Source organism: Aythya marila, assembly GCF_965140915.1.
Source record: "Aythya marila genome assembly, chromosome: 2".
In the NCBI taxonomy this organism is placed as follows: Eukaryota; Metazoa; Chordata; class Aves; order Anseriformes; family Anatidae; genus Aythya; species Aythya marila.
In genome coordinates, this window is record NC_139043.1 from 37,455,753 (window position 1) to 37,469,277 (window position 13,525).

Genomic DNA, 13,525 nt, shown 5'->3' on the forward strand with positions numbered 1-13,525 from the left:
AAGCGGGGTTCGCAGGACAGCACCCAGGGCTGGAAGCAGAATCCCATGCATCCACTACACACAGACATCGGAGTCTTGTAAGGGAAGCTTGGTACGCTAGCAGTGCTCTTGCCTCTCCACAGCGAGTCCTGTTCATGAAATTCAATGTCACACTGTTGGCACAACTGCAGTCTGAGCTCTGCCCACACATTTGCTTAGCCAATTAGTAAGCGATCACAACACAATCAGCATGTGTGTGTTTAGGCTCTCATAAATCATCCGCCGTGCTCCGCTCCGCTGCGCGTCCCACTTGCACAGCTCGCAGCTCCCACACATGTGAGCATTACGGCACATAGGCAACACTTTAGAAACTAACAGCCGAGCTCGTGAGACCCTACAGGGAGCAGACAAAGTTGACTGCACTTCCTTGTGGGGTGTACAGGGATTACGGTCGCAGGCTACACCCCGTCAATCCTAAAATCCATTAATCTGCAAAGAGACAGAGGCACTGAGTCTCCCTGCAACACCTTTATCCCACAGATCCTACAAAGTCTGCAGCAACTTAGGTAGAAACTATGTTCTATAGGTGAGATTTGCATCACCCGACATTACATATTTATGGCATAGATGCCTACAGTTGAATTAGCCACCCAAGGCTCTCTTTTACAACTGATGCAGAGAAATAACCATTACTTCATTCAGTACCCAGCTTCATAGGTTCACAGAGTAACTGAGCTGGATGGGGACCTCAGGATGTCTCCAGTTCAATCTCCTGTTCAAAGCAGGAGCAAACCCCGTTGCTCAGGGCTTTACCCAGTTGTATCTTGACAATCTTCAAGGATGGAGACTGTATAACTTCCCAGGCAGCCTCTTCCAAAGTTTGACTGTTCTTACGATGAAAAAGTTTTTCCTTACATCCAGCTAGGACATGGCTTGTTTCAATTTACACACATTCTTTCTCATCCTCCAACCATGCACCTCAGCCAAGGGTGCATCTATTTGGGTTATCTGTTTTCTTAATATTCTCCTCATGCACTAGCAGGCACTGTTAGGACCCCCAAATTTGACCCTTTTCCAGGGTGAACAAAGCCATCTCCTTCAGCCTTCCCTTATAGGACACGTGCTCCAGCCACTCATGCTCAGCTTGCCACCTACTAACACCGCCCAGGGCCCTTTCACCAGAGCTGCTGCCTCGCCAGGCAGTCTCCAGCCTGCGTGTGTGCAAGGAGCTCTCCCTCCCCAGAGGCAGGAGATTTGTCCTCATTGAATTTCCAGCAGCTCCTGCTGGGCTGTTCTTCCAGCCTGCCCGGGTCCCTCCAAAGAGCAGCCCAACCCTGACGCACATCAACCACACCCTGAGCATGGGATCGACTGCAAACCTGGCAGAAGCACCCACCCTCACCTCCTCTGCAGCTCTGCTAGCGCTGCTGGACACAGCAGATCCCCGGACAGATCTCTGTGGTACTCAAAGCACGACCTGTAATTATTACCCTCTGAGCCCTGACATGCAACCAGCTGTTTGTAACTGTCTAGTTGGCTTCCCATACAGGCTGCTGTTAAATCCCTGCTGACTATTCACAATGACTTTCCTCTCCTTCATGTGTCCAGAAATGTGTTTCAAGGCAACTCAGCGATTTTTCCAGTGAAGAGAAGTGAGGCTGGATTGTCTTTTTGGTCTTTTTTGAAGACGGGCGCAACCTCTGCCTTTCCCAGGTGTTGGGGACCTACCCTGATCTGCAGGACCTTTCAGAGAAAACACCACCAGCTCTCCCAGCACCTTGGATGCAGACCATCTGGTCTCAGAACTCAAGCAACTCGTCTCGATCTTCATCCACTGCTGCTAGTCCTGCACCTCCTTGAACCTTGCCCCTAAGCTCTGAGACCTAGCAAAGGAGGCGCTAGGTATCTCAGCCTTTTCTAGGTCTTCTGTCACTACATCACGTACCCCACTGTACCCACCCATCTCTTCTATATGTCTGATGTGGGACAAGGTGAATCACAACACAGACTGTCTTGGTCTAGGCCTATTTTACACCAATTAGAATGACAATTTTGTGTGATAACTCATGCAGACACCTGCATGGCATGTTCCAACATTTATTTGGCTGAATCTTACCTAACCAACCTACAACGATCAGCCATCCGAAGCTTTAGATGGTGAGTTGGTCCTTCCAGTTTCCACTGTTTCTCACAAATAAGTATTCATTGATTCTGGTGTGGTTGTACACTCTTTTGGTAAAGCCTTGCTTAACAATATTATTTCCTGGAACTTAGCCTACATTAAAAAGGTCTTTAATGATACCAAATATTAATTCACTTGCAATAGGGCAATAAGTAATGCCAATAAGACAAGCTACTGACATTGCTGTTTATGCCATTATTTCCCAGTCTTTACTCTTGAACTGACATAACTTCACACTTCCTTTAAGAAAAGGCTCAGAACACAGAGGTTACAATCATTGTCCCTCCTCTGAAAATGTTCCATTGCCACTGCATTTTCATTAAGGTATCCCACTGTGCACAAAAAGCTATTTTCACTGGTTGTATAAATATTTGATGTAGCTCTGTTGACAAAAAGCTATTTTGATGTTCTGGCTTCTGATTTACAAGAGGTATATGGTAAAAAATTCTTTCTTTGCTATGACAGCTTTTCTAGCATGCAACAATTTTCACTGTGTTGTCTTTGAACTACAAATCTCCCTCATCTAGGAAACTAACCTTTAGGCTGCTGGTGCTCTCAGAGATGAAAACCAGCTATCTGGTTCTATGCTTCTATGTGCAATGTGATCTGAATGTTGGCCTTTGCTTCAAATTTATATTCCTCCCCTCCCTTGAACCTTTTCACCTTCACTATGAGCAGAAAAAATAATTCCATATGGATGATAAAAATTCCAGCCACTTCAGTGGATAAGGTGAAAATAATTGGCCAAATGCATCACTGGTTCATCTCTGTCAGCAGCAGTGCAAACATAACAGAGACAATCAACTTGCTCCTCTAAAAACCTGACTACTTTCCTCCTCCAACCGACTCATATCTTGTTTAAGTCCTGTCAATGTTTTATGGCCGGTTGGCTGGCTTTTTCTAAGCTTGAAAGCCAGGAAATTTACAGACAATGGTAAAACAAATACAAGAATGCCCAGTATTTAAAGAACTGTAGTTCAAAACAACTAAAAATGATCAAGCTAGTAATTACTCTGTTAATGCATGAAAACATAGCTTTGATTCTTCCTCTCTTCTCATCCTCACCTACTCTTACACTGCTGACTGAAAACTTACTGTTAAAGGAAAGAAACAGATCCTTCCTGCTACCTCATTTCCATTTTCAGTGGTATTCATTTGTACCTGGCTGCTATGGTCTTTACTTCTCACTAGAAGAGGGAATGGGTGAAGTCCTACGATCACTTCGGATCACTTCAGATCACTGCGATCACTTCACACTTGCCAGCATCAGTTACACCTGGGATTACAGGCAGCATTAGCAATGACATGAGTTGGATGAAGTAACAGCAAGTAGTAACAACTCCAAATTTAAATAATTTATGCTGCTGTTTCTAACTTACTAGCAATGTCTGAAAACATTTAATGTATGGTGTAACACTCCATGGTTTACATTTTGTAATTTGCAAGTGTGTTGTATCTCTGTTTATTATTATATGGCATGATAAGCAAAAATAAACAGTTGCTATCAGTGAACTTTAAAATTCTTTTAAATACAAATTATTAAACTGTTGGCAGAAGGAAGAAACAAATTATGTCTGCTGATAATCTGGAAATCTTTACTTCAGTGGGCATTCCAAGGACAAGGGGGAAGAAGATGATAACTCTGCTTTTAAGTCTAATAAGCAAAATAATGAATTCGTACTTTAAGGCAAAGAGAAAACCAGTTCCCAGAACAAAGAAATGTATATAAGCAATTAGATAAAGTATGCTAATATTACCTTGATTTGCAAAGGGATTAATCAGTGAATACAGAGATCAGCTGTGAGGAGATGGATAGGCTGCCTTAAAAGACTAGAAAAAAGACAAGAAGCCCTCAGCCTCCTCTTTCTTCTGCCTTCCTACCCTGGTTGGTGTAAGCCTGAAAAATCTGTTCCACTGCTCTGCAGCATAGGAAAATGTTAGGATTTAAACCACAAACACTTAACTGCAACTGAGAGTGTCTTACAGATGTTCCTAGCAAATATCCTTCTAATAGCACGGGCATAGTCACAGCGTGTTAACGTAAGAGTTTTAACTGATACCATTTTAAAAGCCTTAACTCTGAGCTTTCTGGCTACTAAAACTGTTCTTCCTGAAACTGGAAGACGCTAAAGGAAAAAATGTTTATTAATAGCTCATCTTCAGTCTCTAATCTAAATTAACCATGAATCTGTCCACTTTCATATAATTCATTGTCCTGTTTGCATAGAAACTTTCATGTCATCGTTCAAGCTTACTTTATCTATGTCTGTAGGCAGTTATCCAGCACTCCTCACTGGGGTGTCCGAGTACATGAACTTCCCTCAGAGCCGTTATATAAATGAACTTTAGAAGTTTAAATAACAGAAAAATGCTGTGTTTAAAGCATTTTAGAGTACATTGATAAGCAGATTTTATTAAAGAAAACACTGAGCCTGATACAGCCAATTAGTTTTGCCTCGATGAGTTGCAATTTATAGACATAAAATAAATGACCATGGCTTTAAATAAGTTAACTAACAATTAGGCTTTCCAGGAAGCTGTATGAAAGCATTCCATCGACTGAACTTTAGCCCTTCTTTTTTTTTTTTTGCTACTTGCCACAAAACAAAACAAAACAAAAAAATAGGATTGCTTATTAATTTCCCAATTGACTTTTACCAGAACCAACTAATATCACTGTGTTTCATCACGGGCCCTGGAATTCTGACTGGCAGCAAAATGGGAAGAAGATGCTCTCGAAGCAGTTCTGCTATAATTTTGTGGCACAAACCCATGGAACTTAGTAGCAGGGCCCAATCTATGGGTTACCACATCCCTTTTGAAGAATGCAAAACAAACCAAAATTAGGTGAAAGATTCATAGCATTCACAGGATTCAGCCATAAGCATTTTAACTGGGCAGTATACTAGTCACATAATTTTCCAGTAAAACTAATTTGGCTGCAAGTTCAACATTTCGATGTTCAAGTACTTCCCTTGGTTTGTCCCCATGGTCATGTCTCCAAGATCCCTATTATGCACCAAAATCTTTCTTTGTGCAACAGGCTTGTCTGCAGGGACACCCTGGTGGCCAGGAATGTACAGATTGGCTGCATACAGTATGAAGTTGAATTCACTGCTATATTTTCACAGCATGCAAAAATCTGGTTTTTAGTCTTTTCATCTTAATAACACCATCATTGACTCATCACACACATGAAACTCGTATCACTAGGATGAAACGAGAAGCACAGACATTTTTTATAAAAATATTGTGCCATAAATGTGAAAATATCCTCTGCAAGAACTGGGAGTAACAGGCCAGATACTGCCCAGATAAGACTAGAGGGTCCTTATAGGTCCTTTTACCGCCCTAGCATCAGACCCAGGCACAGCGTGTGGCCAGAGAGCTAAGAGGAAAGACACTCTTCCATTTATGTCATCTGCTTTCCAATCTTAGTAATTTAATTCATTTTACTTGGTACTGTTGATTAAGTCTGTGTATTTCTGCAGTTACAGAATCTCTATTATGTTTATAAAATACATGATCTCAGCTTTCCTTATTCAGATGCCAAAATATTTCCTGTGCTTTCATTCCACTTCACTGAAATAGGATGATTTAAAACAAATATGCCCCAAGCCTATATTAAAAGCACCTCCCAAATGTCTTCTCTTCAAAGATAATGACCTCTATTAGAGGGGAAAGGAAAACAATCACAACATAATGCTTTCTGTAATTTCCATACCATTTACCATTCCCAGGCTGAAGATGGCGTTTACCAAGGAGCCTCCTTTCCTGAAGTGATCTGTCATGTGCTCCAGCCAATTTGCTTCTAAGCTGTTGACAGTCTGCCCGTTCCTGGAGATCCTCATAGGGATGGTCACCGTGTAATACTGGCTGCATTTTTGGGGGGTTTTAGGCTTGTTGAAGAGCGCGAAGATCTCTGTCTCTAACAGAAAGTAAAAAATGGAGTAAGACAACGACCACATTATGGTATGTCAGCTAAAACAATGCAGAACCCACTGTTTGCCCTTGTCTGACTATACGGTGCAACTGCAAATACTTTGGGACATGTTTTTCTCCTTATTACATTTCTGCAGTGTCCAGCACAGGAGAAACCCCAAATCCAACACAGTACTTTGATTATTCTTACAATATTTGTTACTAACAATGGATTCACTGTTGATAATAAAACATTTTCAGGTAACCATACTTGTGTACTAATGGACAGTCCCCCCACTACAGTTACCAGTATAAACCAAGATACAAAACCTAAGAAGCTCCACAAACTGCATTAAGTACCATACAAGTCACAATATCACTAAAATTTAAGTCACATTTTTTGTCTCCTTTTTGCCTACTGAATGCACTCTTACAAGAGGTTGGTTCAAATATGAAATCTTGCAGATTTAGGAGTAACTGCATTACCCAGATCATGGCCATTAAAATGAAGCATTAAATAACTTGTTTTTGATAATGCTATGGCACGGAACCAGCAAGCAGTAGGCTCATCTAAAGAAAACACAATGAATCATAAATAGAGAGACAATGCTAGCTGGTTAGTTGATTTACTCTGGGTCTGAGCCAAGGCGAGACATTGACACAACAGCAAATGAATCTTGAAAGTAGAATTGTGAACGGGCTCAAAAATGAGAACATTTTCTAGACTCTGTTCCATATCTCCTCTTACAACTGAAAAAAGTCACCGTTGACAGAAAAGTTGAGCGTTCACAGCTCTGAGGTTGGAAGTAAATTTAAGTGCAGATTGACTATTGACTTGCAGGAGCCAAAAAAATCACTCTAAATAAATAAAAAGGGCAAAAACATCAAGTGAAATCCATTCATTCAACAAGCTCCTCTTTTTTTTCCAAGTTATTATATTCTAATCTCAAATATTAAAATAAAGAAAGAAATGTCAAGAGAAATGCTAAGATTGCTCTCTAACAGAAACGTCTCTGAGCATGAAGTGTGTAAATGAAAATAATATCAGAAAGGAGATGCTGGCAGCACTTGGAAGCAGGAAGCTCACTATATAACCAAACATGAGAAGGAGACCTAAAGATCTCAGACGTGAACCGTGATTAAAATAGAATTAAAAGAAATAATTAACACGGCTCCTCTTGCTGTTTGCCAACTGCTTAGAAAGAATAAAACGATGAAAATCCTAACTCAAAAGAGCATGCACACAGAAGTTCTGCAATCAGTTGGATTCTGACCCCTAAAACAAACTCATGTTGGAAATTGAGATCTTTTGGTGTATACGAAGACATTTTACTAACAACAGTAAATCATGGAACTGGAAACCCATAGGGAGATGACAATTTGGATTTGACACTGGGCTGTTGACAACAGGCGTTTAAAACGTGTGGGAGTCTTTCAGTGGTTGACTTGGTTTTGCAACCACTGCTATACCAGTCCTTCCCACTGGTCCGGTCACTACTGACAAAGTTTTCCCCAGGCAGCCTGACTGCTCAAGCATGGACAAATAAACTTTCAAGTTGGTTGTAGATAACACGGCACTTTGGGACACAGCATTGGAATATTTGTGCCTTGTTCAAAAATAATTATCGATGGTGTTTTCAGAGCCCTTTAACCAAAAGGAAATTAAATGAGCATTACAAAATATTCAGAAAAAAAAATATGAAGCAGCATAAAAATAACTCTTAAAGAGTACAAAACTTAAATGAAAGGACAAAATTAAGATCCCACAAATTGTAAATATCACTCCCCCCCACAAAGTTTAATGTAGGGAAGAAGGAGTTCAAGAGTGATCACTTCCTATGGAATAAGTAGGGTAACCGGGAAAAAAAACACCTGGTACTTTCTACCTTCATGTTCCCAAGGAAGGATGGAGAACTGGTGCCAAAGACTGAAATACATTTTCCATGGGAGGAAGAGGGAGTGCTGTAATAACAAAAAGCCATACCAGAGCAATAAAGAAGTCAGCAATGTTGTATAGGCAATAGATTTGGGAAAATCCTACTGGAGGGGAGCTATTTCATTTTCTGTCATATAAAAGTGCCTTCGCAGACTTTTACTCTTGGAAAGTATTTGCATAACTCACCAGTAAAAATACATGAAAAATAAGTAAGGCCAAAAAGCACTCAGAGAAAGAAAGATAAATAAGGAAACTAACCACATCTTTTTAAATAAAACCTCTTATCTGGCAAATCAGAAGCTGTAATAAACTCAGCTAGAGTGTCTCAGACAGAAGGTTGGGAAGATTTGAGGTGGTCAGCTTCCCACTATGCAGAAATATTAAGAACGTGGTTGCTTGCAGCAAACAATTTCCACAGTTCAGTGCAGAGAGTAGCATCAAAAAGATAATTGCTAGGTTAACTCTCTCAAGGACAGGATATATAAAAAGAGAAAGAAGAACTACAGAACTCAAAGAGGTTCTATAAGGAGTAAGTTTCTAGCATAAAACAGCAGAAATTATTCAAATAATAGCAGTGCTTTGACCAAACCTGGTTGCTGCCTTGCCCCCAAAATTTGAGGATCGTATAGCGAGACGTTACTGAAGAATGATCCAAATCTGGTGACAAAAACCTAATTACATGACAATGCAACGGAAACCAAGACAATAGTCCAAGTCCAAATAGTCCAAGAATGCATATTCATTCTCAGTCCTACATTATAAAATCCCCAAAGGGCCAGGATTGTTTGACTGAATCTATGTAAAACATGAAGAACAGCGATAAATTGAAGTCAAGGACAGTACCAGCTCAAAGGAATGTAGATGGAATTTCCTTATGTAGATTTATAACTCGTAAGGAAAGTAAGTAAAGAAGTAATAGAAATAAGTGCACACAATCTCTTCTAGGATGTAGACAAATATAGGAAAGAGAAATTTAAAGTGAAAAAGGGACAAGAATCTTTTTCTGATGATTTTTGATTTTCTAAATTACTCTGGTCTACATCCTATTTTAAACTACAACTTCTGCTACTGAATTAACCTCTGAGAAACAAACACCTTAAGGAGGGAACTTTGAGCCCTCAGCTGAGATTATTTTTTTTAGATGATATAAAATGACATCTAAAATTGGAAAGCATATCAGAAGAGATATCAAGAAATCAAAGCAGAGGAGAGAAAGAACAGGAGAAAGGGAGAGAGAAAGGGGGAAAGAGAGAGATGGGAAAGAAGGGATGGGACGAGATGAGAGTAAAGAAAAGAAAAAAACAAAAGAAAAATTGAAAAGAAGTGAAAAAAGAAAAGGGGTCTGTGAAAAATAACCTTCAAAAATATGAAAATCATAAGGTAAATTATTAGGAACACCATTTCCACAAGGACCATTATTATGAATTAGTGAACATGAACCACTACCAGAAATAACTACTGATTTCCAGATACCAAATAACCAGAGTTCTCAGATTATCACAACAAATCCAGAAATCAACCAGTTCAGCTGAACAGCGGACTAAAATAAATCTTTCCACTGAGGCAAGGAACAGGACATAACACAGTTGCACCTGGCTATATCAGCTCTTCATTTGCCATCCGACTTACCCTCAGTGATTGCGAACCGCGTAACAATGCTGAAATGGGGTTAAGTGGTTCAGTTGGTGCACCCGTTCTTGGCTTTTACAGCGCTCAGTTCCCAGCCCCGAAGGAGCTGGAAACATAATTGAGGCAATTTTAAACTTGGCTTTTAAGTATTAGAGGTCACTGCCGTACTTACTGCCGGTAAGTGGTTTTGAGCCTCGTGCTGGCACTTCGTTCTCTGCAACTCCATTCTGCGTGTCTGTCGCTTCTCTGACGCTCGGGCTCTCAGGTTGTTCTTCGTTGCCCTTCACAGACTTGAAATTGGGCTCCTCAGTAGCCTGTCCTTCACCCCTCCAGCCTTCCCTGGATGTGGCACATTGGTCAGCACTCTCCTCACTTGGCGCTTGAGTACTGCATCCATTAATGCCGTCTATTTTCTCGCCATCCAGCGAAGCCTGATCCTCAGGGCAATTTGAAACATTTTTATTATCTCTTGATTGCACAGAGTTGTTACTGGCGGGTGTCAGAGAGGAGCTGACAAGACAGTTCTTTTGGGAACGGTACTGAGGTATAATTCCAACAAATTTCAAGCCTTGACTTGCTGCATCTTGAATCTACAAGTCAAAGAAGATTAGATTTTAACTGTCAAGCTGTCTTAGCTAAATAGAAATACAGAAAATAACACCTTTCAAGGGAGCTAGCGTGTCATTTTGCTACATTTGTCCACTAACACAGGAAATTGTCGTTACATTTCCATAAAAAGTTAAATTCCACAGAAGTAGGATGAGAAATTCCCTACACTGTCTAAACTGCAATAATACAGAAGTGCACACACGCATGCACACACACAAAGGGAAGCAAATGCCTAAATACTTCTTCACAAAGCATAAAGGATTCTTCGAAAAGTTTATTCTGAATTTCCAGAGGTTGCATTACTCACACGAAGTATCAGCATCAACCTTATGAAGTCACAGGCTGACTGTTACACCTTCTGCTGTAAGAGGCACGTGACTGTGGCTTTCACGCAAGAAAAAGGTTATTAACTCTCTCTGTTACATGCACCAGCAGAACAACAGTTGTTGTTTTTCCTATTTTGGATTCAGACACAAATGGCAAACTTTCACATAATGAGTACATAAAAGCAAAGTTATTTTAGTACATCACGTTTGGGAAGACAGAGAACTCCACACAATAGCTGGGAGATGAGTGAAGAAGAAGAATGAAAACTAAGGGGCTGTATTACTAATCCTTTACATTTTAGGTAAAGAAAGAACATGAAGGAATCAAATCACAAAAGATCCTAAGAAAAGAGCACTGGGCTAGTAGTGACAATCAGATAAAGCAGGAATTAGCCAAGGAAGGTTTGAGATGTAGCAGAAATAGAAATCTATTGCAGAGACTCAGCACTACGGACACACCATCCAACAGAGACCTCAGCCTCACACTCCTGAAATCCAGCGAGCCAGACTCTTGTGAAAAGGCCTGAGTTCATTTATCAAAATCACCAACAGAAAAGGAAAGCTTTCCATGTAACACATACACTTTGTATAACATACAGTCTAAACACGCATAAATATTTCAAAAAGAAATGGCTTAAGAATGGAGAAACAGTTTCACTTTCTGTGCGTACCATGCAATTCTGGAGAGCTGAAGTGTCTTAATTATTCTCTGAGGTTCAATTTTGTATGAACTTGTGTGAAACAGTTCAGGCTTCTTTTCAGGAGCAAGTGAAATACAGTATTTTACATGAATCTTTGCCTTGTGAAACCACAAGGGATGGAACAGAATAGGGAAGAATTTTGTATAGATGTATATTTAAATATATACCCACATATTTTAAGGGGAAGCTTGTTTCTGCATTTTCCCTCCCCAGAATTATTTTTTTTCTAAATGAATCATCTACTTCCTGCTAACGTGGTCCTGTTCTGAACATACAAACCTACAGATGATACCTGATCTACAAGAACTTCCTCTTTCAAACCACCGCTTTATTTTTCCTGTTAAATTAACTCTTAATGCTGTGATGGCAGGAACTTAAACAGAGCTCTCCAGGAAACAAACACAACAGTTTTTACAGGGGTTTAGCCTGACGAACGTGAGATGCTGACTTAACTAAAGCTCACTGCTAAATGGGGAGGATAACCTCCAGATAAAAATACTACCTGCAGTATCTTGATCAAATGGATGTGTGTCTGCAAGGAACATCAGCATGCCACTGGTTTGCTCAGAAAGGTTGATGTTGCACTCATAACACACTCAAAGTTCCTGAATCCCTGTTGCAATTTTACAAATACATTTTTAAGAAGTCATCGAAAGAATTACAAATTCAGCTCATCTGTTATCACTAATCTATACACACATCACCACATTTGTTTAGCAGGTTGCAGGGCAGCTAATTATAGAAATTTAACTTGTATGCAACTCCTAAGGGTGTGAGGATAGTACATATGTAGTTTTGTTACTGGTCCTGGAAGCCTGCTTGTCAGCCCATAGCAGGCTCTCCCACACTGTGATTTGGATGAGAACAGCTTTCACAGCTATTGTAGCAATGTTTTACAGTCTTGGCACACTCAAGGAAAATATGTTCGTTCTGAGGAATACCTGAACCTGATGTTTTCCTTCTGAGGCTCTTGTTCTCAGAAGAGCAAGAGGAGGGAATAAGGCTGGGATGATACTCTAAGCTCTATTAGCCTAATGGTTTAGCACAAGTATTACAAAAAGAGAACATGCCTGCACTTTCCAAACAAGTTAATCAGCAGTATATAGAATACAACATTTTATTTAAACCTACGTTTCAAATTTTCCCACTTGCATAAGGGAGAACCAAGCATCTCATTATTTTCAATAAAGCCAATGTAACAGGAAACGTTACATCGACTGGGCAATGGAAGCTGCAGAAAAGCAAAGTGATGCATCAGCAGATGCAAACGGGCTCTTTCCAACTTCCCACAAAACGACGAGGAAGCTAGCTCACGTCATAAATAAAGTATGAAGCCCTAGCATTTTCGACCTATGAACGAAGGTAATTTGATTTCAAACAACAAACAAAAATAATTTGATTTTTTGGCACCCTATTTAGAGTCTAAGTAGTGCAGAATTATAGTTGCCTTTACAGCCAGAATGAATTATGCCATCCGGTATCCATCTCTAGTTCTTGTTTCCTGTATTTGAAATACTCAAATTCCAAAAAACACAAACCCGGGCTCAGGCAAGAAACCAAACCTCGGTACCCTGACAATCAGTAACAGGGCAAGAGAAACGTGCAGGAGAAAGCAGGGGTAGAGGTGAACTGAATGGAAAGAACACGCTGCTGCTTTGTCAGGCTCACCCACAGCATAGCCCAGATCAGATAAATGCTACAATTCATTGATTTTATGTGCCAGTCCAGAGAACAAATGGGGAAAAGCCCTCGCCATGCTACAATAAGAGGGAAAAGCAGAGGAAATGTATCTCTACCATGTGCCACATCAAGAAAAAAGACAATAGAAGTGCTTACACAAGTTGATCCACAGTAATTTCAGTGATTTCCCTGACCTTTTTTATATTTTAAACATGCCACATAGTTGCTCTTTACACATTGGGAAATTTTTGAAAGGGAAACTCCGACAAAGAAAAAAAAATGTATATATATAAATATAAAACCACAATTCTTTGGTTCTTTCCCCAGATAGGAACAGAAACATTTTTAGTGCCTCAAATTGCAGCTTGGATGATATTAACCACAAATTCAAACACAGATCTCCATCACAAAAGATGCTGTTCAACAACAGAAGCAGAACTTAACTCATTTATTTTAATTTGGGTAAAAGAAAACAACAACAAGTGGGTCCATCTAAATCAGTTTATAACTGGTTTGTATTAACCTGGAGACATGCCAGTTTAAAAACAGAACCTATTTAAAG

At 40.0% G+C, this 13,525-nt stretch overlaps 1 protein-coding gene across 4 annotated transcripts in view; it reads right to left on the minus strand.

Moving 5' to 3' along the window:
* The window catches only part of RFTN1 (raftlin, lipid raft linker 1), a 92,652-nt gene that overhangs the window by 19,162 nt on the left and 59,965 nt on the right, over positions 1–13,525 (minus strand). For all 4 annotated transcript variants that reach the window (XM_082752862.1, XM_082752863.1, XM_082752864.1 and 1 more), the window contains 2 exons: positions 9,820–10,237; positions 5,886–6,089 (listed from right to left, as the gene is read on the minus strand). In XM_082752862.1, coding sequence (XP_082608988.1) covers positions 5,886–6,089; positions 9,820–10,237 — 622 coding nt within the window. The remainder of the gene's footprint in view (positions 1–5,885; positions 6,090–9,819; positions 10,238–13,525) is intronic.